Here is a 26,238-nt window from a genome sequence, read left to right as displayed (position 1 = left end):
GGCTTGGATAGCCTCTCCTTTTTCCTTCTGGGCACTCGTATCCTGATAGTAGGGGCCCGCATCCTAGCTGCAAGCCGCCTTTTACCTCATCCACTGTTGCCCTCTCATTTCTGCTTCTGTTCTTCTGGGTCCTCCTTTCTCTGCCTGGCTTTCCTGCCCTGATTTCTTTCCCCACCTGAAGGCTACCTGTCCACCTGGCTCTCCTTTCTTTTCACACCATCTCCCTTCCTTCCTTATTGTGTTCTTTTCGAACCTTTCCCTTCTCTTTCCTTCTTCCCATTTGTTTTTCTACTCAACTTGTGCTGTTTTGCACCCCACTCTTTTTTCCTCTATTTCCCCTCCTTTTCTTCCCCTCTTTCTCCTACCCACTTTAACCAGAAGGGAGAGAGGCTGGTGGTGCGACCAGAATTTTAAGCTACAATAGCCCCCCGCTTATCTGTGGGGGAAACGTTCCAAGACCCCCAGTGGATGCCTGAAACCACAGACAGTACAGAATCCTATATATTCTATGTTTTTTCCTCTAAGGACTTACCTACGATAAAGTTTAATGTCTACATTAGGCACAGTAAGAGGTTAGCAACAATAACTAATAATAAAATAGAACATACATGTAACAACACACGTAATAAGAGTTACGTGACTGTGATCTCTCCCTCAAAATATCTTATGGGACTGTCCCCACCCTGTGATGCTATGAAATGATAAAATGCCTGTGTGACGAGATGAGTGAGGTGGAAGGCGTCACGCTCCTACTGACTTCCTGAGGGTTGTAGGGAGGATGATGTCCCTCTGCACCGCGGCCGACCACAAGCGACTCAAAGTGTGGATGGCAAAGCCATGAGTAAGTGGGGGCTACTGCACAAGAGCCTTTCTGGGTTCTAATAGGCCCTCTCAGCTGGCTGCCCCCTGTCCAGGGCTGTGCTGCACCAGAGAGCAATAGGCCAATTTCTTCATAGTTCCCTCAGAAACGATCTTAAACGTTTCACTTCTCTTCCTTTGCTTTTCTTGTTTCCTCCCTTCCTTCCTTCTCTCCCTCCTTCCTTTTTTTTTTTTCTTTCTTTTTTTTTTGTATTTTTTATGAAAAGATTTTGGGAACTTGCCAACAGAAGACCTTCTATTAGGGCTCAATGTCATCGGGTTTGAGCGTTTGCTGTTGTCTCTCTCTCTCTCTCTCTTCATGTTTAAGAAGTTATGCTTCAACTCTCCTACTGTTCATAGTATCAGATAGTTACACACTTCCTCTCCTGGGTGTAGAGTCAGCTCAGTGTCTCCTTTGTGTCAACTGGGTATTTTTGTGAAACTAGAACTCGTTTTATAAGCTGCCTTAGGGGCGCTTGGGTGGGTCAGTTGGTTGAGCATCTGACCTCAGCTCAGGTCATGATCTCATGGTTCATGGGTTCGAGCCCCACGTTGGGATCTGTGCTGACAGCTCAGGGCCTGGAGCCTGCTTCGGATTCTGTGTCTCCCTCTCTCTCCACCCTCCCCTGCTCATTCTCTGTCTCTGTCTCTCTCTCTCTCACTCTCACAAAAGTAAACATTGCAAAAAATTAAATAAAAAGCTAAGCTGGATTTTTGTCTCTCATTTCATACACATTTCTTTGAAAATGAGATTCATTCCATGTTAATTTCCTTAAACTGTCATTTCTAAAGAGGAAAAGATATTGCTAACTGTGTGGAAACGGGTGATTCCTAAGGAAAACAAAGTGATGAGAAATTAGGAAGAAGGAAATATATTTCTAAAATACTGGAAAGTTTTTGCTGAGTGGGCTGAGGGCCAGAATTAGGGAGAACCCGTTGGCTTATGGTCTTTTGCTGTCTTAGCTGTGTGATCTTGGGCAAATCCTTGATGATTCTGTGTGTCATTTTCCTCTTCTGTAAAATGGGAATAACCAACCCTCCTTCATACTCCCTGCTACTTCATGGGATTGTAGTGAAGATCCTATGAAATGTAACACTGGGAGGTGATTTGTTAAAAAAAAAAAAAAAAAAAAAAAAAAGAGTCATAAACCTTATCCTGCCCACCTCACCGATCTCTTGAGGTCATGGCTGAAGGAGTCCTGGGGCAGATTGGCTTCAAACAATGCAGTCCTGGTGGGCTTTGTTCGGAGAATGTTTTCTCTGCCTCCCTTGGAGAGCATCTAGGGTTATCCCCAGCTGTTCCCCACATGGCCCCGGACCTGCTCGTTGGATTCCAAGAATAATTGGGCACAGTTCAAGTTTCAACATATTGCAAGGACTTCTCAGTAGTGCTGAGGCCAATAGCAGTGACAGCCAGCCCCAGGGAGGCAACCACAGGGAGACACCAACTCCCAGCCACGACAGGCAGTTCTGAACCTGGCCAAGTGCATGTGCAGCCAAGAGGAAGGGGCTGACAGGTTGTTAAATGTCCCGTTTCCAGGAGCTGGCTTCCTTTGTATTTTCCTGCCATGTGGTTGAGGGCTGGGGTCAAGGGAGCCATATACCATGTAACCTCCATTTTCTGTTCTGTCTCAGCGATCACAGAAGCCATCGAGATTCCACAGTTTATCGGCCGCAGTTACCTGATCTATGACAATCCAGACATCCTCAAGAGGTAAGAAGTTACAGCAGGCACCATTCTCATCTCTGTGGGGGTAGATTTCTGAGTCTTTCCCAGACTTTTCCTTATCTTACTTGCCGGAAGATAACTCTCAAAGAAGTCCTTTTTGCCGTGGCCTCGGGGTGGGGGAGGGGGGGGGAGGGGAACACACACACCATAAACATAGAAACCAGAACAAAACAAACAAAAAACAAACTAAACTTAAAAAATGCTGCCCTTCAAACAACCCCATTACAAACAGCCCAAACCCTTTCTGGTCAAAGGGCCTGGAGAGAGGAACTACCCAGCTCCAGGATTTGCGATACTCGGGCTTTGAGAAGCAAGAAGGTTATGAGTATGAGTCCCCGGGAGGGGCAGTTTGCTTCACGTTGTCCTGTGGCCACAGTCTGCGGTTCTGCCCGGAACCATTAGCCCAAGCACCCCAGTGTTCCCGCGGCCAGCCAGTCTTCAAATGCAGGTGCCGCTTTGTATCTTCCTTAGCAAAGGTCCTCTGTCCTCTGCAGGCTCTGGCCCACTCAGGGAGCGGCTTCTCAGCTCTCATGTGGGTACAAGGAGAAGCCCACGTCCTAGCCATGGCTTTCAATCCCTGGCGGCCCACGTCCTAGCCGTGGCTTTCAATCCCTGGCGGCAGGAGCTCTGGCACTGCTCTGCAGTCCAATTCTCCTGGTTTGGAGCATGTTTACAGGACAAAGGAAAGGCTGGCCCAGGCCAAGTCTTCGCCCTTGTGAGACGCATCTTTGGTGCTTTTGGTTTGCCCTTCTCTCCTTTTTCCTCCTCTGGTTCTTTGTAGTTTATAGGGTGCCACCCCCCCAACCCTGCCACCAACACCATCATTCTAGAATTTTCCTTCATCTTCAGGTTGACTGCATCTTAACAGACTAAGGCAAAGCTTTAAGCCAAAGGCACCCAGTTCTTAGGGTGGAGCCTGGGGGCTTCTAAGGGACAGAAGTAGTAACGAGACCTTTTCTTGCGGCATTGGATGTCCCTGGTAACTCAGAACACACACCAGGCAGGCGTTGCTTCATTTCTTTAATTCCAGGTTGTATTTATCTAGGTTGTCTTTGCATGGGGCCTTAGGAAATATGGATTCCCAGCCGAGAGAGAGCTTCTTCCTTCTTCAGCACTTTCTCCCCCCAAAACGGAAGGGCATTCAGTCCCCAGAAAACAAGGCAGTGTGAAGAGGGCCCAAGTCTTGAGCACCCTGGTGCTTAGTAAGAGGCACCGGGTGGTTTGGGGGAGTAGAGGGGTTTGGTGAGAGGAGGAGGTGCAGGGTCCCAAACCAAAGCAATTGCGTGTACACGCATGTATATGCGACGTGTGTGAAGCTGCAAGTGGAAGTCAAGATCAGGGTCTGTTTCAGTCGTCGGATGCCTTTGGCTGCAAATAACAGAAGACTCAGCTCAAAATGTCTGAAAGATGAAGGGCATTTATCACATCACATAACAAGCGGTCCAGACTTAGAGTGGTTCCGGGGTTGGTTAAGTCAGCGATTCAACTGTATCATCAAAGAGTAAGTCTCTTCCATCTTCCTGCCCTGTTATCCTCAACAAGTTCCCCAATGGCCCGCCCTTCATGGTTATAAGACAGCTGTCCATAAGATGCTCATGAGATGGCTATAAATCAGGGCAATAGCCAGTGGAAGTAAACATTTTTTTTTATGTGCCTTTTTTGTTTTTATTGTTTAATGTTTATTATTGAGAGAGACAGAGCTCGAGTAGGGGAGGGGCGGAGAGAGAGGGAGACACAGAATCCGAAGCAGGCTCCAGGCTCTGAGCTGTCAGCACAGAGCCCAACGTGGGCCTCGAACTCATGAACCATGAGATCATGACCTGAGCTGAAGTCGGATGCTTCACCAGCTGAGCCACCCAGGCGCCCCAACATCTGACTCTTTTTAAAAGGAAAAGAATCTCTCCTAGAATCCTCCTGATAAATTTCCTCTATCTCATTGGACAATATTGGTCACATGGCCACCCCTAAACCAATCACTGCAAGAGAAATGGAGCCATTAATGATCAGCTTATACTAATCAATGTATCCAGAGCAAGTAAAAGAAGTAAGGAACTTGGAATAAAAGATGGAAAAAAGCAGATCTCTAGTGAGTAGGTCAGGGCTGGATTCTCTGCACCCGGCCTGGTGGCAAAGTCACCATTATGGACCCTGCTTCTCACTGCTTCACTCTAATGCGCTGTGTGGGGACAATAAACTTGATCTCTTTCTATGTAGGTCGGGCTCTTGGAAAACCTAGACCAAAGTCCCCTCCCCTGTTCGCTGCAGATAATCCCTGAGCGAAGATGGTTCGACTGAATGATTTTTCAACTTTACAGTGGTGCAAAAGTAATGTGCATTCAGGAGAAACTATACTTTGAATTTTGAGTTTTTATCTTCTCCCAGGCTATGATGTGTGATGCGATCCTGTCTCATAGTGCGGGGCAGTGGCCGCAGCTCCCATTCAGCCACGCCGTCAGGAGGGTGAACCACAGAAGCACTTACAACCATTTTATTTCCATACAACTATTCTGTTTCTCACTTTCAGTATGGTATTCAGTAAGTTACACGAGACACTCAACACTTTACGTTAAGGTTTGTTTTGGATGATTCTGCTCTCCTGTGGGCTAATGTAAGTGCTCTGAGCACGTTTAAGGTACGCTATGATGTTTGGTAGGTTAGGTGTATTAAATGCATTTTTGACTTAGGGCATTTTCAATTTATGTTGGGTTTATCAGGGTATAACCCCATAGTAAGTTGAGGAAGATCTGCACTAACATATACTCTACAGCTCCTGACCAGGTACGTGAGACAGAAGGATGGCACGAGCGATAGGGAAATAGAAAAAGAGACTTTCCCAGTAGTGCCATATTAGGAGCAATGCTAAATTATGTTTACTTTTATCTCACTTTGATGTAAGGACCTCATGCTTGCTCTTCTCCTTTTATTAGATAAAACCCTGGTCACTTTAGTGAGACTAGATTTCTGAACTGGTCTATTCCCAAGAATTGATAAGAACACATAAGCATGTGATTATATGCCCAGCCATGGCTGTGGGGGCAGGGAGCTGACCTGCCTGAGCATCCCTCCATTCTTCTCCGCTTCCTCTTCCTCCCCACCCTGCTGCTGCCCCAATAGCTCTCAAGATCATTATCCAATCAAGCCACCTTCCTCGACTGGCACTCTGCCCCGTCTGGCACTCTGCCTCCTGTTCTGCCCTAAAGGACAGTCCCTGCCAGAGCAAGCCATCGATGGCCATGATCATAGCCCAGAGGGCTGCTGACTTGAACCCCTTGGCAATTAAGAAACTCGCTCTCTGTTGGGGAATAAGGAGCGCTTTTCCAAGGCCCCACGAAGGTGGGACAAGAAAGAGGAAAGACCTAGGTGTGTATAGGGGGTGGTGCATCTTTGATGCTGGCATTGGCCAGACTCTGGCTACTCTGTGACTCATCAAGTACTCCCTCGTGGAGTTTCACCACATGTGGGGAGGGGACACTGCTGCAGAATGAGAAGTCCAGCATTTTAGACCCATACTGTGACTCGTGGCGGTGATGCCATTTTTAATTTCCTGGTAGTAAGTATCGGGAAGGCCAGATGACCCTCATTCCTGGCTTCTTGGGGCTGGTGGCCAAAACTGGGATTATGCAGAATGGATGTCGATGGACACTGGTTGGTTTGTTGCAATTATTTGTCTTTTTCCCCCAGGGTATCAGGATCAAGAACAAATGCATTCATGAGGTTTAAGACAACTGCCAAAGATGGCCTGTTGTTGTGGAGGGGAGACAGCCCCATGAGACCCAACAGTGACTTCATTTCCTTGGGCCTTCGAGATGGAGCCCTGGTGTTCAGGTAACCCCCTCACCAGCTGTCTGCAGCATCACCTTGCGATTTTTCTCAGTGCTGCTCATGCCAAACAGAGTCATGCCAAAGTAAGCCAGCACACATTTTTCTGGAATTGACTGTTGCCTGAAGCGCCAGGCTTATTTGACGCTCCTGGTGTTTCGATGTTTCATCCATCTTCTAGAGCAGTAGTCAGCAGATTATAGCCTGAGGACCAAATGTAGCCCCCCACCCAATTTTGTAAATGAAGTTTTGTTGGAATTCTGCCATACTCATTCATTTATATATTATCTGCTTCCGTGCTACACTGGCACACTTGAGTAGTTTCAGTGGGGACTGTATCGCAAAGCCTAAAATATTTATTATCTGGCCCTTTACGGCAAGTTTTTTGACCCCTGTTCTAGTATGTTGCAGCCATATGCTCCCCACTTGGAAATTAGGAAGTCGTAGAGAGAGGACTTTGATAGTGCCAAGCATGGATATGACTGTTCAGCTCAAGCTAGCTCAGACGGATGCAGCCATCGAAGGTCGCAAGACCTGGATGTAAATTATGACTCTGTTCCCTATTAGCTGTGCAGCCTTTGGAAGGAGAATGCCTGCTTTCCAATCTCCCACGGCAAAGAAGAGCAAAGCACAGATTCATACGTCAGTAGGTCGACCCAACATTTGGCTTTCTGTAAATGCTTCTTGGGTGATACTGATAAGGCAGTCCCAGAAGTTCTTACCTCTTTTGAGTGACTTTAGACTATTCTCAAACTTGTCAAATGGATGGTTATGAGGTGGCAAAAGGGTTTCCTAGACCACTGCTCCCCGCCACACTGGGCGGGAGCTGGGTTTCTCCAGGCAGGCACTGGCTTGTGTGATATGAAAAAGCTTCTGTAGAGATTTTGATGCTACATCCTCACTCGAGCTTAGAAATAACTTGTCCAGGTTCACCTGGGTGGCTCCGTGTGTTGAGTGTCCGACTCTTGATTTCAGCTCAGGTCGTGATCCCGGAGTCGGGGATCAAGCCCTGTGTCAGGCTCTTTGCTAAGCATGGAACCTGCTTAAGATTCTCTCTCTCCCTCTACCCCTCTCCCCCAAGCGTGGTCTCTGGACCAGCAGCATCCGTGTCACCTGGGAACTTGTTAGAAATGCAGATTCTCAGCCCTGCCCCCGACTTACTGAACCAGAAAAACTCTAGGGGGGTGCCCAGCATTCTGTTTTAACGGTTTCCCCAAGTGACTCTGTGTCTGCTAATGTTTGAAACCCCTGCGTGTCTCTAGATCGTCTGTCTGCTCCACGAGGGTAGGAATTTATCTGGCTTTCCCTTTTTTAATTCCTCCTCTGGTGACTAGCACAAATTCACTACATGATAGGGCATCAGTTGGAATTAAAACAAAGATGACTGACCTGTGGAGAAGGGGAAGATTTAATTCTGAGGCTTCTGTGGATCATGCACTGGGATTACTGATAGCCAGAGTAGAATAACTGTTAAGTCTTTTTCAGTTTGAACAAAAGGCATCTTGAGAGGAAATGTCACTTGCCCAACATCACGCTTGCCCCCAGACAGCAGAGCACGCTAAGCCATGCAGTCCTGTGATTGCCGGATTCTAGTGAGAGCGCGTGTGGTTGGAAGCTAGAGGCTGGCCGGTGGGAGCAGTTCTCACCGGCTGGTCCCCCTTCCCCCGCTTGGCCCCGAGGTCAAAGGCAGAGCTCTTCACACCCCACTTTCAGGCTGGCTGCCGCGAAGCCATTTTCTTGTGGTTTTCCTGTGGTTAACCTCACCAAGGCCTCAAGTGCTTGATTGTGCCCAGAAAAGGGAACTGAAACAGTAGCTGGGCCGTGGGTGGGAGGCCCCACTTCCCCCTAAACCGCCAGCTAAAACCCATCCACTCAGCCCAGTCATGGGAGCTCTGCCCAGGGCCCTCCCGGCACAGCTCTCCCTCTGGCTCCCACAGCCGGCCACCCCCACTTCCCACACCCTCAGAGACCCTTCTGACAACTCCACGGCATCCCAGCCATTTTTGTTAGGCTACCACTTCTTCCTCGGGATTCTGAAAATGGGCCCAGTGTTTTTCACTTAAGCCTTGGAGTTCTAGCTGTGTCCTGTGTAAGGGATCGCCCACCAAGGCACACATCTGCGCCCGCCCCTGGGCCTGGGGCCACAGCCTTGTTGCCTCTGCTGCTTTTCCTTCCTCTGGGCAGTTCCTTCCCACATCCATTCACCCAGCACCTACTGCGTAGGAAGTTCGGCTGCGGGAGGCTGAGCAGAGAGAGGAATTAGAGTTCAGGCCAGTGGGTTGAAAATGTCAATGTACAGAGTCAGCAGGGAGCTGCTCTCGGAGGTCGACTCCTGGGACCACCCCCAGAGATTCTGCTGGACCAGGTCCTAGTGGGTGCCGTCAGGAACCACGCCCTAAGAAACAGCGTCTGAAATGATCAAAAGCGTGGCCTTCTGAGTCAGGTTTGCACCGTTCCCATGGCCGTTGACCTCTCGCAGGTCACCTGACCTCTGTGAAAGGAAACAGTTGTGAGCATTGAAGGAGTTAATTCACAGAATGCAGGGCCTGGCATATCTAGCAGTTAGTGGTAATGGTTATTAAAATCGTGATCTTTGAGCAAATGTTTTCTGTGTTTCCGTGTGCAAGATTAAGTAGAAGAAAGGGAATCCAAGTGTGTGGATACTGGCTGTTTTGTTTCATTACGCTTTATGGTTGGATATGGGGCATAAAACCCAGTGAACAGGTTTGTGACAATCGCTTGATTGACCGTCTTTCCCACTGTTACCGTGTGACCTTGATAACATTTTCAGGCAAGAGAGAAAAAGGAAGAGATGTGCCATTAGCAAAGTGCCCTGTGCTACAGTTCGAAGGGAACGTGACTAAGCAGGGGTGTCGCCACATGGAGGCAGCCGAGTGGTTTCCAAAAGGCCTCACCTGGTGGCTCGTCGAGCCAGCCCCCTGCTTGGTGCTCAGCCCCATAGCTTCTCGTGCACAGCAAGTTAAGTAGGTAAATTTGGACTAAAATAAGCGATTCATGCTAACCAGATTAACAAGGCATTGATAGAGAAGCCAGACATACATTCATTTGTTCATTCATTCTATATTTCCACCTTTAAAAAAAAAAAAAAAACACCTGAGGTATAATTTACATAAAGTACACAAATGTTAGGTATACAGCTTGATGAATTTGGTACATTTAAAAAAAAATTTTTAATGTGTATTTATTTTTGAGGCGGAGGGGGGGAGGGGCAGAGAGAGACGGAGACACAGAATCCGAAGCAGGCGCCAGGCTCCGAGCTGTCAGCACAAAGCCCGACGTGGGGCTCAAACCCAAGAACTGCTGGGAGATCATGACCTGAGCTGAAGTCTGAAGCTTAAAACCGGGTGAACCACCCAGGTGCCCCTGATTTTGGTAAATTTTTAAACATGTAGATGCCTGTGTAACCACCCCCAGAACAAGATAGAGAACATTTCCCTCACCCAGGGAAGCTCCCTCATGCCCTCTCCCAATACAGGTAACCACTGTTCTTGGTCTTTATCATTGCAAAAAGCAGATATTCCAGAGTGACAGGGTGTCTGGAGAGGCAAGAGGTTATTTGGAGGGTGAGATAGAGTGGTGGTGGGTATTGGAGAGTCAGGTCGTGGAGATGCCAACCGAGCGGCCCCTCCAACCTCCACCCCACAATGAGGGCTGGATTCCTGTCTGCCAGGTTCAGTGTTGACTCCCTTGAGCACTTTCGGGCTCTTTGCATGAACAGGAGCCTTATCAACTGAAAGGTTTCCACTCACTGGATCACAATCTCGTTCCAGTCTAGCGTCCCTGAGATTTTACCCAAGTCACCCTGATTCAGAAACTTGGTGTTCCTGGCCTTTTTAGTTACATATTGACAGACTGTGGGTTTACTGTCACACATGACTACTCTTCCAGGAGAGGCCTGATGAGTTTAACTCTTGGTGGCAACTTTCTCCTTATTACTGGTTCCTGCAGATGTATTGTCAACCCTGAATATGAGCTGCACTAAAGACCTCATATATTTGGGGTAATGGGGTTATTTGGATCTTACTGTGTGCTGTGCTCTTTGTATATAATATTCCCTGCAGTCCTTCAGGGAAGATATTACTCCCTTTTCAAGATGAGGAAACAGGCTTAGAGAGATCAGGCAAATGGCCAACGTCCCAGAGCTAGTCATTGGCAACTCTGGGAATCAAGGCCGGCTAGTCCGATCCAAGAGCTGATGCTCTTTCTGTTACCCTGTGCTACCTTTCCTAAAAGCCACACTAGTAATTCAGCTCAGTTGCTGCCAAGCAGCTCTTGGCCCTGCTTCGTATTTGTTCATTTCTTCAAAAAGTATTTGGCCACTAAATAATGAAATCTGACAATTCCACCTGCAGGCTGCTTCATACAAGGGGACACAGGATGTGGGAAAATTCATTAGAAAGCAGTAAACTTTTCAGGATCAGAGTGACAACTGTGTCTCCTGGTTCGTCAAGTCGCCCAGGTTCTGTGCTTGGTTCAGTGTCTATGGGCTGTGTGACTCCGTTGAGCCGCCATTATTACAGAAAGGACCGATAGTGCTTTCCCTGGGAAAGCCAAGTGCTTTCTGTTCTTGCTGTCTTCTCAGAGCGAGTGCATGCAGGAGCTCAGTAACTAATCCAGGTTTCCTTTCAACATTCCTAATTCTTGGCCAGTCAAGTAATGGAGAGATATGTCCTCTTCTAAGATGAAGAGAGAGGTGTCCTGGTGGAACACATTTTCTTCGAAGAGCATGATTACATAGGCTTTATTACATTATCAAGGGGAGGTCTATGCAGTTGGCCCAGTGCCCAGCCTGGAGTGGTCACTCACCAAATATTTGTTGAATCAAATTAAATTAGAATTATTGAATGAACACTGGACTAAGAGGGATATTTCTCTCCCGTAAACAACATGTGCACGTCTTCTGATACCCCCGGGGTAGGAGGGCATCTGGAAACTGCACTAGAAAATACAAAGCTACTGAGTAGACCTGATGTCAGAATAAAATGGGGAGGGAGGAGCAGATAGGAGACCAAGTTAAGTCCTATACGTTAGTTTGGGGATTTTCAGGTAAGTTACCCTGATCTCTTTGGGGCTCAGCCTACTCCGCAACGTCCTGTTTTGTTTTGTTTTTCAAAAGGCGAAAACACGTGTGTTAGTTTCTGAGAGCTGCCATGACTTTTACCACAAATTGGGTGACGTAAAACAATAGAAATTAATTCTCTCTCCATTCTGGAAGATAGAAGTCCAACACACAGGTGTTGGTAGGGTCGGTTCCTTCTAGAGCCCCTGAGGGAGAATGTTCTATTCCTTTCTCCCACGTAGCAGTGGTTGCTGGCAATTCTTGGTGTTTCTTGGTTTATAGATGCATCATTTCAGTCTCTGCCTCCATATTCGTGTGGCATTTTCCCATGCATGTCTCTGTCTCTTTGTCCAAAAATTCCCTTTTTATAAGGACATATTGGATTTAGAGCTGCCTATTCCAGTATGACTTCATCATAAACTTAGATTACATCTGCAAAGACCCTATGTCCAAGTAGGGTCACATTCTGAGGTTCTGGGTGAACCTTAATTTTCAGGAGACATCATTTAACCTAGTAGCACACATTACAAATGATAAAACCCTTCTTGTTCCCGATACTATGGTACTGACGCTTCTGTACATGGGGCCCAAACAAACAAACACCTTGAGGACGTTATGCTAAATGAAATAAGCCATTCACAAAGTGATAACCACTGTATGATTCTACTTATATGAGGTACCAAGAATAGTCAAAGTCACAGACACAGAAAGTAGAGTGGTGTTTTTGCCAGGGGCTGGGGAAAGGGTGGATCGCATGTTGTAGCTTATGGGGCGCAGAGTTGCAGTTTTGCAAGATAAAAAGAGCTTTGGTCATTGCTTGCACAACAATGTGAACATACTTAACACTACTAAACTCTACCCTTAAAAATGGTTAAAATGGTAAGTTTTATGTTATGTGTATTTTACTACAACTAAGATTTAAAGAAAACTTTTTTTTTTTTTTTTTTAATCATTCATGGCCTAGCCTGGAAACCTAATGCTTTTTATAACATTGTTTTGTTTCGTGTTAAGAAAACTGCATTCTGAGTCCCAAAGAATGTTCGAGATGAGAATCGTTTGTGCACGCTTGGCTGCCTGTAGTATAGTACTTCATTCTGTCTGTCTTGTTCTTCCCCCACGCTGTCAGCTATAACCTGGGCAGTGGTGTGGCATCCATCATGGTTAATGGCTCCTTCAATGATGGTCGGTGGCACCGAGTCAAGGCTGTTAGGTGAGTACCTACCAAAAGGTGAGACAGAGGTCGATGTGCTATCCCAGTCCCTTTAGCCCCAGTGTCCTGTTCCCCAACCTTGCCTGGCATCCTACTACTTCTGACCTGGGTCTTTCGGGGCATTTTGTTACTGACTTCCACCTTACTTTTCCCAAACACTGGCAGACTAGGGAGGCTGAACTCCCAAATCTTCACTCGACAGTGACTTTCTGGAGAAAGAACTCTTTGATGGCTGAAGTGGAAGGGGGCCTTGCTATCTAGTGAGAGCTATATCTCTAGTGGGATAAGATTTCCGGGCATGTGGACTTTAAGAAATGCTTCAACTCTCATTGTGTAGGCAATCGCCTACTTTTCCTTTTTTTTTTTTTTTGACATTACAGAGCCTTAGAATCTGTGTGTAACCTGCCCCAGTTACATATTTCCCCTCTCACAGAGGTCACTACCTTGACTTCTGATTAACTTTGGGTGAATCATTCCTTTAAAATGAGCTTTACTACCTGTGTCCATATTCTTAACAGTATATTCTGAGAAACCAAATAGCACCAGGCTTAAACTTAGCTCTATAAAAAAGTGGCACTCTTACTCTTAAATATAGACAACAAACAGAGGGTTGCTGGAGGGTTGTGGGAAGAGGGATGGGCTAAATGGGTAAGGGGCATTAAGGAACCTACTTCTGAAATCATTGTTGCACTATATGCTGACTAACTTGGATGTAAATGAAAAAATGAGTTAATTAATTAATTTAAAAAAATGCAAAAAAAAAATTCACTCTTGCCATGTTAGATGAAGGTTCTAGGAGATGAACTGAACAGAGTCTTTGGGTCAGGTTCCTTGAGCATTTACCATAGCCCTCCGTGAGGAGGTTGGTGGGTGAGGTCATGAGTAAGGCTTGGGAAACATGGGGCTACCATGATCAGTTTCCGGCTCAGCTCACATGTAGGCTGTGGTGGGAGTAGCCTCGATGGACCCCAGTGTCCTGCCCATTTTGCCTACCTCTGAGCCTGAAAGGATGTGTAAGGATAAAGAGGCAGAGCCGTGCCAACTGCCCGGGGGGTTCAGAAAGCCCTTGAAAAGAGACAGTGATTTTTATGAAGCCCTAGCTCCGACTGGTTGAAAAAAGGAAATGTCTTTCCCATAGTGAGTATTTATAATGTTGATCTCAAATATATTCTAGGATATAAATTTAAATGCTCGTAGTTCAACTTCAAGATACTACAATGTAGCTTCTAAGTTCTTCATATTTCTCTCTTTACTCATCTGTAAAAGGGCTCACTCAGAATCATCCAAAGGAATATGAAATACCACATTTGATCCCTTTAACTCCCATCCTGGGAACATCAGAGAACACCTGTTGTTAATTTCCTTGAATCGAGAGGGTTGGTGGAATAGTCAGACATTGTGGAATGATTATTAAATCCTCCAAATTGTTGTGGTTTGATTATGCTCATCAAGATACACACTGGTGGGGATTCTAGGCACTTCCTAGACATCTCAGGGAACAGAGGTCAAGTGACATTCCCAAGACTATACAACTCTCTGTGAGCAGAACCAAAATTAGAATCTTAGATCAAAGCTCTTTCCATCCCACCCCGTGGAGTGGCAGCCCACCCCAGCTAGGATTTCAGATGTTTTAAAGGGTAAGACAGGGCATGTTCCAACAGAAGGACTTTGAATGTCAAAGCACTGAGCTTGGCACCACAAAAATGATTTAGTAGACCTGACTGTTATTATTTTCATCAGTGATATCTCTGCCTGTGGGTCTTAGATTGCAGTGAGGACTGAACAGAAGGAACTAACCAGGAACTGGAGAGATGGGAGGATTCAAGCAGATGTTATAAATTGTGCCCCAGAGGAGCAGATAGGCCTAGAAGGGGTAGTACAACAGATCCAAGCAGGATCTGGGTTACGGCCATGGGTTTCAACTAGACCTAGAAGGGTTGGATGAATACCTTAATTCTCTGAAGCAGGCTTCAGAGTCAGAAATAGAATTAATGAAGAAGAGATCTCCAAGGGGAGCTCTGCTTCCTACATTGTCTTGCTCTGAGTAATCCTGGTCTTGTAGGAATTAATCCTAGCAGAAAAGAGAAAGCAAATCTTCATTTGTTAAGGTTCTTCAAGATGCCAGGTGCCTTACATACTTTATCCTGGTCAATTTTCACAGCAACTTGGGTTTTGTGATCTTCGTTTTACAGATGAGAACGATGATGGTATTGGTAAACAATAGCAGCATCTTCCTCTACCACTCTTTGTACAGCAATTACATATCAGGTACCATGCTCCGTGCTTTGCACGTATAATCTCTCATCAGTAGCCTTGTAGGATAGGCATAGTTACTCCCATTTCAGACGAGGATGTTGAAGCTTCACACATTCACTTGTTCATTCATCTACTGCAGTGCTATTCCAGACACATGAGACACATCATCGAATAATACCATCACCCTTGCCTTGATGGTCTTGCGTTCTAACGGGAGGCAGTAGACAATAAGTAATGGACCTAATAGCGAAGTATATTACTTATCATATTAGAAGTCGATACCATGTTTTTTCAAATCTAAGATGCCAGTGATTGTAAGAAGTATCTTCATTTCAGAGATATAACAAAATGAAAAATTCGTAGAACTGATGAAATGAAATAGGAAAAATGGAATTTTTTAGAGTCATGGAGGGGGGAAAACGGCAGGTCAGGCAAAGCAAACTACTGTGGGCATTGCCCATCATGGCATTCAGGTGTGAGATCCAAAAAAAGCATATCCAAAATGGGGAGGCAGTATGTGGTATCGAGGGTGAGGACAGAACAGAATTACCTCTAAAGCTAGTTACTAGAAGAGTTGCTACCAAGATGTGAGGCCCAGGCAACAGATTTATATTAGTGTACCCCCAAAAAGGAGGTAGAGCCAGGAACCTCTGGAAGGTGAAGGAGGGGCTAAAAGCAGGAAGATCGGTTTTAAAAAATGTACTTGAATTTACTTGAAGAGTTAGACCCCAAACTTCTTTTCTACTTCCCATATTTGGCACACTTCCCTTTGCCTAACCATGGGAAAATAATGAAAGGCAGTTCTTTGGAAGAGTGAAATAAGGGTCTGGAATGAGAGGTACTAGGCATAACTAAATACTGGACCGTATACTGGGCTGGGGACGTGTTCAAGCTCATATATTGAATATTAAGAACCCTGTAATTCTTCCTCCAGTGAGATTACAGAGCGCTGGCAGCCATGCCTATACTCCACAGTAAAGGAAGTAGAAAATTCGCGTGTCCCCCGGGAAAATGATTGAGCCAGATCACAGCACAATGAAGCCCATCACACAGTCAACAGAGCCCATCCTGCACACAGAGCTTCCAATCTGCTTTTTAGTGCTTTTTTTCTTCACTTGACTATGAAGTGGCAGTCAGAAATCACTGGGCATTTGAGAAGAGTCTCCAGTGTAAAAGATGGGTATCACAACAAATTAACATAACAAAGCAATTTGAAGGAAACAGACTTGAATGAAAAAAAAAAATGATAAAACATATTACAATTGTCAGAGAGGGAAGAAAGGCTATTAACCCAAGAAACAAGAACAGTTTGCTATAAAAAAGGAACATTAGAAGATCAATAATGAACTCCTTTAAAAAAAAAAAAAGTGCAACCTGTGTTGGTACACCCCCTCCAAAAGCTGTACAAACAGAAGCAGTTTTTTGAAGGTCATGGGACTGGGTAGTTTTGGAAATCAGCTTAGAAAGTGGTTAAAGCCCTTGCCACAGATGAATACCTCCACTCCACTGTGCCCAGAGCCCCTTCTGGGTGACTCTCTAAATCCTTTAGAAACTTCTAAGCTGTTCTTTGTCCTCCCCTAGAGTAATCCTCCCTCTACAATACCTGCTTCATTGGCTTCCCGTTTTGCTTAGAATAGCATTCAAACACATCATGTGCCATCATGTCACGACCACTTCTCCCCTTACACGTTCTTCTCTGGTTCCCGTCAGCAGAGATGCCCTTCATCATCTGCTTCTGGCTGCTCTACTCCCACTTCTGGAATTCTCTATGCTTAATCTGTACCAGTCCCCTGTTTTTTTTCCCGTTGGCATTGCCACTTCCTGCTTGCATTACCCTCCTCCTTCACCTGACCTACCCAGCCTTCGAAACTCAGAATCTCCTCTGAAGCTTTCCCTGACCCTCTCTCCTCCTGTGTAATTGCACAGCATCCTGGCATTCCTCTACTGCAGAGTGGGGGCAAGATGTGGTCATTTACAATTTGATTTTTTGTTTGCCTCGGTAGACCATATACTCCTGTAGGCCAGGAATTTTTTGTTCATTTTTGCACCTCTATCATTTAGCATGGCGCCTGGCACAGAGTAGGTACTTGAATACAGTTTTATTAAAATGGAGGGTAATTAAATGAAGCTCCAAAAATCACGGTTTCTACAGGGATGGCCAATCTGGAAAGATAACTGTGGATGACTATGGGGCCAGAACAGGCAAATCACCTGGCATGATGAGGCAGCTCAACATCAATGGAGCTCTGTATGTGGGTAAGTGACCTTTGACCAAGTCTAAATTATGCCAGTGTTTTCTCATTAATCTTCCATTTCTCATGGTGGGGCTCCCCAAAGCGGTGTACTTCACTGGATCAGATACTTAGAAATTGGGAAGCCTGCCAGATATTCTCTTCTTCCATTTTCTGAACTTCTGACTCATCGCTGAGGGGGCAGGAAGCACTTAGATGCTTTTGTGCTTTTGGGCTGAGCCACCAGGAAAACCATGCTTTTCTTGTTTATAGAACAGGAACCTGCTTAATATAGCTCCGAAAGTTCCCTCTGAGGAAGGAGGATCTTTCTTTGGCCCTCTCAGAATTAGAATGAGTGGTGTTTCTGTAAATAGTTTAGAACCTGCTACTGCAGATACAGAAACCTGAAAATACATCTCTATCCATGTGATAGTTCCTAAAAGTGCACTTGATTGAAAGCATTCAATATCAGTGTATTTCTTTCTGTTTAAGATGACATCACATTTACATGTTACATTTTGTTGACCTTATATAACATTTCAAATTTTATTGGATACTATTTGGCTGTAAGTGGTCAGTTGGGTCAGAAATCACATGCAAGGAGGGTGTAAATAGCCTCTGGTTGTGTGTCAGATTGATATCAGTCAACGTGTTCCTTCAGGGGTAATCATTAATTGGACAAATGCTGTGCACCGAGCAGTTCAAGGGGCTCATAGCCCTCACTCATCGTGTCAGCCAAGGGACACCTTGGTCAGTAGACAGGTATCCTAAAGAGACATCCTCCCCTTTGGCTCACCTCCTCTCCCTCTTGCTTCCTGGCAGGTGGAATGAAGGAAATTGCTCTGCACACTAACAGGCAATACATGCGAGGCCTTGTGGGCTGTATTTCTCATTTTACCCTGTCCACCGATTACCACATTTCCCTCGTGGAAGACGCCGTGGATGGGAAAAACATCAACACTTGTGGAGCCAAGTAACACCAGCTGGCCTTGCCCAAGGGACACAGCCTTCTATCCTGAGAATCCCAGGGGGCCCCGAGCCCCTGCCTGATGCCATACGCAGAGGCACGGGGACCAGGTGTGTTTCCTCTCATCAAGGAGAAAGTATGCCCTGATGAGAAACGAGACCCAAGACAGGAGTCCCTGTGTGGCCTTTCCTGCTGACACTCTGTGGGCCAAACCCAGCGGAATACTCTGTGTAGGAAGCATCGAATTTTCTCCATTGAATGTGTAGGGGCTGCCAGAGATCACACATCAATGCAAATTCCAGAGCCTGTCTGCTGTAGCTCAATGACTGTGTTGTGATTCATAGTGCAAAAAAAAAAAAAAAAAAAAAAAAAAAAAAAAAGAGACCCAAAGGGCCAAAGGGCAGGATTAAAATACTTCCCTCCTTCCCTGACTCATGACACTCTTACTGACAGCAGAATGACCATTGACCGTGAACCTCGAATTTCTCACCTTGGTCCGAGAATTGTTAGGATTAACCCCTTCCACTCCTCAGTGGCTAGTTCAGTGTGCTCTATTCCATGAAAATAAGGATGAGGGGAGACTAGACATGGAATTACAGTTATAATGCTGCCCCCCCCAAGTTTACCTTTAATGGAAAACCCCTACTTTTTATAATGGAAATCTAAGAAAATGGGCACCATGATTTTGTAGCTGTCTTTTTGTATGTGTATATTTTTATAGCTGCAGATTGTCCGCACAGTATACTTTTGCCAGTTGGCGTGGACAACCCTGAATTCTTTGCACACTTCCAAAAATTTTTCTCCCCAAAGAGGCTTGTTTGGGCCCTTTTGGCATCATTTGGAGTGGGATAGGTAGCTTGGGGTGAGCACGTTGGGGAGCTGACCATTCTCTTTTGGTAAACGTTGGCTCAAGGAGATGAATATGAAGCTTCCAAAATAAGCAGATTAAAAGGCACTTACTTGTGTTATTACTGAGGTTGGTCACTGTCATTTTTGTTTCAAGCGAGGGGGGATGTCTGTAGGGAACTTGAATAAAAGAGATGAGAAGGCTAGAACTCTTTCATTCGGTCTGGTATTCATTTGGGGGCGGTGTTACGGATCCTGACAGAGGCGATGTCCACAAAGGAACACTAACACAATTAGTAACGAACCATAGAAATGATCCCTGCAAGTCTTACAGCGCTGTTCTAAGGCTGTTCCGGGCCAGGGGGTGCCCTCAGCATGGTCCGAGTGTCTGGGCAAGAACCAGAGACTCGGGACTGCTTCCTCTGAGCCGTCGGCCATGCCCCAGCGCTGTTCACGCTTGTGACCCTGCAGGCAGCTGGCTCACTGGCACATCTCCAGGATGGAACTTGCTAAGGGAAAGGTGAGATGAACACTGTCCCCAAAGAGAAGGGAAATATGACCCAACTCGCGTAAGAGCCTATAATTAGTCCGTCATGAATCTCCTCTTACGTGTGCACCATTTGTGCAGCAAAGACTCCGAGATTTGGGCCAAGCCCAGTGTGGGCACTTTACGAATTCTGAAAAATGGGGCGCCGGGGTGGCTCAGGCGATTGAGCGTCCGACTCTTGATTTGACTCAGGTAGTGATCCCAGGGTTGTGGGATCGAGCCCCAAGTTGGGCTCTGCACTGAGCGTGGAGCCTGTGAGAAGAGATTCTCTCTCTCCTCCTCTCTCCTGCCCCCTCCCCTGCTCTCTCTCTCTTTCTAAAATAAGAAGAAAAAATTATTCTGAAAATTGAATAAACTAGAGACGTTCACTTTGTGCTTCAGCCTTCTGCTTCCTGCCTTTGGGACCTTTGATGACCAGGACCCTTCCTCCTGGAGGAATAACAGCAATAGAGGTAATAATGACAAGGGTCATAACAGCGACAGTCATGGCAATTCCTTCTCTCCTATGGAGGTCACCTTGGGAGTACAGTTTGCAGGAAAGCCAAGTGGTAGAAAGTGTGGTCTTGTTTGTTTTGTGCCCTATTTTAGTTAATTGCAAAATCTTCCTGCTAGCGATCAGCTTCGAAAATACAGAATTATCATAGTGTTACATTCTTATATCCTTCAGTCTGTATCCTACACGCTTTTTTGAACTCTGGATTTTCATGTCTTTGCACAATATTTTGTGCCATTTTCTCAGCCCAGAATTCTACATTCCTTAAGCCAACATCTCGGTATTCTCTGTCCCCTTCAGGGAATCGATCAGAAGATGTCTTGGAAAGTGGCGTTTACCACCTCCCAACCACCTTCACCTCAACACCGTTTCCTGGGAGACTGCTAGGACCAGTGTTTCCCAAGATACTATGGGGCTGCTTTCATAGCACAGATGGCCTCCAGCCAAAACAAAACAAAACAAACAAACAAAAACCATTGTTATTTTAGCAAAATATCCAGCTGAGCTGAAGCCACAAGAGTTGTGTTGTAGATGATCTGTTCCCTGCAGGTGTTCTCCAGAGAAAAATGCGATGACTCAGGGGTGAGATCCTGGGAGCCAGTGTGGAAGCTGATAAGAATTGTGAGCTCCCTTTGCCCCCCAGCCCCCACCCTGGGCGGGTCCAGAAGGGATGAGAAAGGGCGACACCGACACCATGGTGGGCTGGGGCAACAGGGATCCTGCTGGCAAGAGGGCACCAGAATAGGGTGGCCCAAAAGGAACTAATCACCTAAGCGCTCAGGATCAGAGAACAGGGTAGGAGACAGTATACCCTAAGCCAAGAGCAAGGCTCTTTCACCCTTTCAGTGAACAAAACCCAGGAGATACTGGATGGGTGGAGGCGGTGGTGGGGATGAAAACTTTGTTCTGAAGCTGAGGACTCGGACTTGGGGTCGGTGGCTGAGACCATCTCAAGCTGGGTCTGTGGGTGCCCCAGTTTCCCCTCCCTCTGTTGTCTACTGCTACAAAAACCTGCACGCCCGGTGGCCACAAAGCCCCAGGGTCATACCCCAGTAAGGACTAATTGCTCTCGTGTATTGAGCGGTCAGCCAGGCAACTCTGCTGATCTCGGCCGGGCTTGGCCAGGTGGTTCTTCTGGTCTCAGCTGGACCTGTTCACTCGGGTGGCGGCTGGCTGATTTAGGATGGCCTCGGCAGGGACGATGAGGTGACTTGGGTCTGCTCCGTGTGGCTCTCATCCCCCCTGTGGGACCAGCGGGTAGGCGGACATGCCCTTCGTACTGGAGGAGAGGGCGAGGAATAAACTGGAGTAAAGGTGGAAGTCCTTTGACAGCCTAGGTTCGGAACTGCCACCGGTCCCTTCTGCCACGTCTTATTAGCCCAAGCCCATAGATGCGAGAGATGAAGAAAGAGACCACACCTCTGTAGGAGGGAGACAGCTGCTGAGTCACCCAGCAGAGGGCGAGACGCGCAGCCGGGGTGAGGCGGCCCCTGGCCGTGGTTGTCCCCGCGGTGAGGCGGTGGGGACGAGGTCTGTGAAGATGTCGGTGGCCGGCCCAGGGGCCATCTCTGCCCTTCCTCCAGCCTCACCTGCTGGGCCCTGTTCTCCCTCCTCCTTCCACCTGTTGCCTGGTACTCGGCAGCTATGCTGTTCTAAGGAAGGGGAACTAGCAGTGGGACAGGATTTGTGCCATAGCCCTTGGGTAGCGGCTCTGTTGAGAGGGTGTCGAAGAAGCTTCCTGGGCCCGTGGCTCCAGAGAGAGGTTTGCGGAGCCAGGGAGCCGGGAGGTGAAAGCAATGCCTGTCCTGCCCGGGAAGGATATCGTGAAGCATGGATTCCTGAAGATCTTTCATCCCACAATCAGGACCTGAGAAAATTCCCCAGACTTCCATGTGTTCTAAGCAAGGATGGCTGAGGATGGGGTGAGGACAGGGGATGTTCTTGCCTTTCCTATTAAAACTGGCTTAGTTTCCTCTAAACCCCGTTGTGGGATTTCTTTCTGGAAGGCCTTGGTGTGGGGGGGCGGGGGGGGGGGGTCTTGGTCCCTGCAGTGTCCCAGAAGCCCGCGAGTTGCAGCCTGATGACCCTGGCCTGGCGGGCACCACTCCGAATGGCCGCCCGCTCGCCCACCCTCTTATTAGCTCTTCATTTCCGGAGCCGGTGCTGTCCCAGCCTCCAGGCCTGCGCCAACACAAACAGGCCTCGGGTTTCCATACACTGCCCTGGTTCCAGAGGAACCGGTGCTTTCCTTCCGACTTCCCTCCTCGCCTTCCCCTCGCCACCCACCTCATCCCTTCTCCCCCTGGCGAGCAGTCCCGGCCTCCTCCCTGAGTGGGAGGAAGGATCTCGGAAATGTGCCCGGAGCTGGCAGCCCCAGTGCTTTCCACTTGGAGGAAATGCTGCATTTTTCACCTTTAACCCAGAAAAATATGGTTCTCAGAATGCTTGTTTTTAGCACTGTGAGTTCCCAAAGGAAGAAGAATAGAGAGTGGGAGAGGCTCCCAAGCCCTCTCGGCTCTGACAGCCACCCCCCTGCCCCAGAAGGCCGTGCCTCCTCGGATGGGGAGCGCCCGCAGCAGCCTGCAGAGGCCCAGCTGCTGGGGAAAATAAAGGCAGAGAATTCCAGCTCCGAGTAGAAAGACGATTAATCTTTTAGGAGAGAGGACTGGACAAAGCATTAGCCCCTCCACACTCCCTTCATGGCCTCTTCTAGCTCTGGCCCGGGCTGGCAGCATCCGGTAGCTGCCGCTGAGGACGGGGGTGGGGGTGTGGGCGTGCCCTGCGCCAGCCCAGACCCTTAGCTGATAAGCATGTGCGATCAGTTTCTCAAAGGTCTTAGTGGAAGTGACAGGTTGTCACTCCGGAAGTTCCAGCTTACAGGTGGCTATGTTCGGGCAACGACACGGACTGGCTTCTGGGATAGCCCCCGTGGGGAACTGCACTCTCAGTCTCACGTTCACGTGTTCCATCTTAATGACGGTCCTCCTTTGATGGCGCCCAGAGCGGATGCGCATGGCCTGTTTGGCTTGGCAAGACAAGCTGGCCAGAAAGCCTGGCACCTTGCCCGTGGTCCTTCCATGAGGACACAAGCATGATGCTTCGTTGTGGAACTTTCCTACCCCTTACCCCGACCTGCAGTCAGACAGGACCAGCTCAGTGGCTCCGGGATTCTTCCGCGGCATTCTGCTCTGTCCTCAGGTTAGTTGTCACAGGCAGCACAGTCCCGGGGGTGAGGGGCCAGTGCCCAAGTGTCCGCCTGCCGCTTTCCCATCTGAGCCCCGAGTCTGCCTTCTTCCAAAGTTCTCTTCTCTCAAGGACTCCCGTTTGAATAAATGTGAAAGCAGAAACCAGAGCTATTCCATCAGGGTGGGATTCAGGGACCCCCAGGATGCAATGAGGTCTGGGTTTGAAGTTTTTTTTCCCTTCTCACCTCCGCCTCCTCCTCCACAAATAACCTCCAGAACCCGGGGGAGTTGTTGCAAACTATTTCCAAGCAGCAGCGTGCTCCCCGGGGCCCCGGCCAAGAACTGAAAGCACAGGGCAGGCAGCGGAGAAAGCTCGCTGTCTCTCCTCCTCTTCGTGTCTGCCTTTGCAGAGACGTCTTTGGTCCTAGAAAGGCTCCTGGGAGCACTTGTCTTTTCCTGGAAGGATGTGAGAGGAACACTATGTCTCAGTATTTGGGATGAGGTCGCAGCTTTCTATTTGTCTATCTTTATCTTGCTGACCTGCTCACGCTCCAAGTGGCTTACAGCGGCACGGAAATCTCTAAACACGTGGTGCGACCTCCCCCAGTGTCCCAGCTGCCCACCTCCAAGCAAGAGACCCGCCTGGGGCTATGGCCTCCTTGGACAGCCCAGTTATGGGGCTGCAGCTCCGACTTGGCTGAAAGAGGACTTGGATTGGAATGTCTCTGAGAAGGAAGGCCAGGGGAGCTCAAGAAATTTGCTCAGATATCCTCATTTAGCCACAAAAGTAACAGGCACCGGGCCAGAGGATCAGCTGCAGAAAACCCTGCTAGGCTGCAGGAAAGCAGAGACCAGGTGAAGAGACTAGCAGACCAAGAGAGTGTGGAGGAGAGCGGTATGAGTTCAAGGCTGCCCCGGCTGCGGGCGTCCTGTGTTGTCACTAGCGTCAGCTCCAAAGGGCACCTGGCGGAGTGTGGGCGTGATATGGGGGCACTGTCAGAGCAGAAAATGTACCCGCTGTTTGTCCGAGTCACGTTTCTCCAGCCTCACGAATGAAGGAAGCTGGGGGACAGACTGGTCCAGCCCCTCAGGACTGGGGAGGTAAAATGATTTGCCAAGGGTTGGGAGTCTTCTTTACGGTGACAGGACTGCCTCTGGCCTGGCAGCCCGAAGACCTTGGGGTTTGTTCAGAGGCTTGGGGGCTGTTAGGCTGGAGGGAGGCCAAATGATCTCTTGGGGCCTCACATGCATTGCTTTAGCGCTCACCTTCGCAGAACATGCCAACACACGTTTGCTTCACGAACATTTGCTAAGGATTTCCTCGGTGGGAACCGACCCCTGGATGAGACACGGGTGAGCCTACGAAGGACAGAGAAGACTCAGCTCCTCAGATCCAAGTGTCCCCCAGGGCTGTGGTCTCGTCTGGCACACTCACCGGCCACCTGCTCCTTTGAAGCGGTCAGGAGACTTTCTTCAAGACCCGGTCGGTCCCTCCTGTGAGCGCTCCTGATTCGGCTGCCCATCGTGGATAATCTTCCTATGAACACAAGTCAACTGATGGGTAACCTAATCGTGGGAGTGCCATCCTGTCACATTCACACTCCAGGGAGTGGGATTGTAGCAGCCCGTGCACCAGGGGCGAGCATCTTGGGGGCCATCTTAGAATTCTGCTGGCTAGACCCCATCAGCCCTGACTACCGGGCGGTGCTACCTCCCACACAGCGCTTCACCGGAAACCAGATTTGTTTTCCTAAGACACGTTCATGTCATGTGCTCTCTCAGTAAAGAATGCGCCACAGCCTGCCGCGTCCCTAGACAATGAGTCAAAGGCTCCTAGGATAAAGGGACTTCTATTCCCGGAGGGTATCAAAAGATTTCAAAATCCCTGTTTATAGTTCCTGAAAGTCCTGTTTCCCGTGGGTCCAGGGACTCTTACGAATAACGGAGGGCCCGGGATGGGGTTCAGCTGCTGGTGTGGGTGCCCCGAGGACTGGCTAAATTGAGCCAGGCAGCTGCCTTTTCCGACGGCCACCCTGCATGAGCCCTGAGCAGCCCCCACTCCCGAGCTCCCGCTGGCAGCCCTGTCACCTTAGAGGAAGTACCGTGTAAGCAGAACTCTGCGTTAGGTCAGAATCTTCATTAGTCAGTTGGTATAAAAGACTACATTTTATGGCATAGAAAAGTTGGGGAGCGCTTGAGTATAATGTGCCAATGGTTCCTAGTGTGAAATCTGAGTGTTGTTTTTTAGTTCCCAGCCAAATCAATGCCAGACATCTTTGCCTGGCTTTCGAAGTCATCCATTATTTAATGAAAATATGAATAGTATGAATAAATTACGGACTAAAGGAATTCAATAAGGACTAAGGAATAAGAAATTTAAATAATATTTCCATACGCTAGTGTTACATATCCATGAAAGAACAATGCACATGAATATTCTGATGTGAAAAATGATTTTCAAAATATGTTAAATAAAAGAGGTTTGAAAACAGAATAAACAATATAACCCTTTTATATATGCACGCATATACACGTATATGAAAATGTGTAAATATTTACATATACACATCCACATAGGAAAAATGTCCGAGAGGATAACAGGCAAAGTGTTAAAAATAGCTAATGCTGTATAAGAAGATAGCGATTTTTTTTCCCATTTCCTTTCATTTATTTTCTAGTTTTTCTTCAGTGAGCCAGTAGTAAATATTTATTGTTTTGGCCACTCGAAATTCTACCTCTCTTCTTTTTGGGGGACTCTGTGTGGTTTTTGTAAAAGTGGCCTCTGAACAGAACTTCTGTCCAGCCACATGACCAGCCCATGGACGGACACGTGACACAGGCCAGGCCCACCAGAGTCCTCGCCCATCATGCTGGGAGGCCACTGGAAAAGGCAGTTGCCTGTAACTGTTGGAGGAGCCTGACCCTACGGGCCCAGCTCTCTGGGGTCATCTGACCTGAGAGAAGAAAGTTCTGGATGTAGAGAAGAGATGTGTTAGCCCCAGGTAAAGTGAGGGTCT

At 47.7% G+C, this 26,238-nt stretch overlaps 1 protein-coding gene across 1 annotated transcript; it reads left to right on the top strand.

Annotated features, from left to right (window-relative positions):
- Nucleotides 1-732: 732 nt before the first annotated feature.
- EGFLAM (EGF like, fibronectin type III and laminin G domains) lies at nt 733-19,123 on the top strand. Its single transcript, XM_049648136.1, has 6 exons — nt 733-841; nt 2,494-2,572; nt 6,269-6,412; nt 12,613-12,696; nt 17,105-17,208; nt 18,006-19,123. The coding sequence occupies exons 1-6, from the start codon at nt 838-840 to the stop codon at nt 18,158-18,160; spliced, it is 570 nt and encodes a 189-aa protein (XP_049504093.1). The 5' UTR covers nt 733-837; the 3' UTR covers nt 18,161-19,123.
- Nucleotides 19,124-26,238: the final 7,115 nt, after the last annotated feature.

This window comes from Panthera uncia, assembly GCF_023721935.1.
Source record: "Panthera uncia isolate 11264 chromosome A1 unlocalized genomic scaffold, Puncia_PCG_1.0 HiC_scaffold_17, whole genome shotgun sequence".
NCBI classification, from domain to species: Eukaryota; Metazoa; Chordata; class Mammalia; order Carnivora; family Felidae; genus Panthera; species Panthera uncia.
This window is presented reverse-complemented; position numbering and strand designations above follow the sequence as displayed.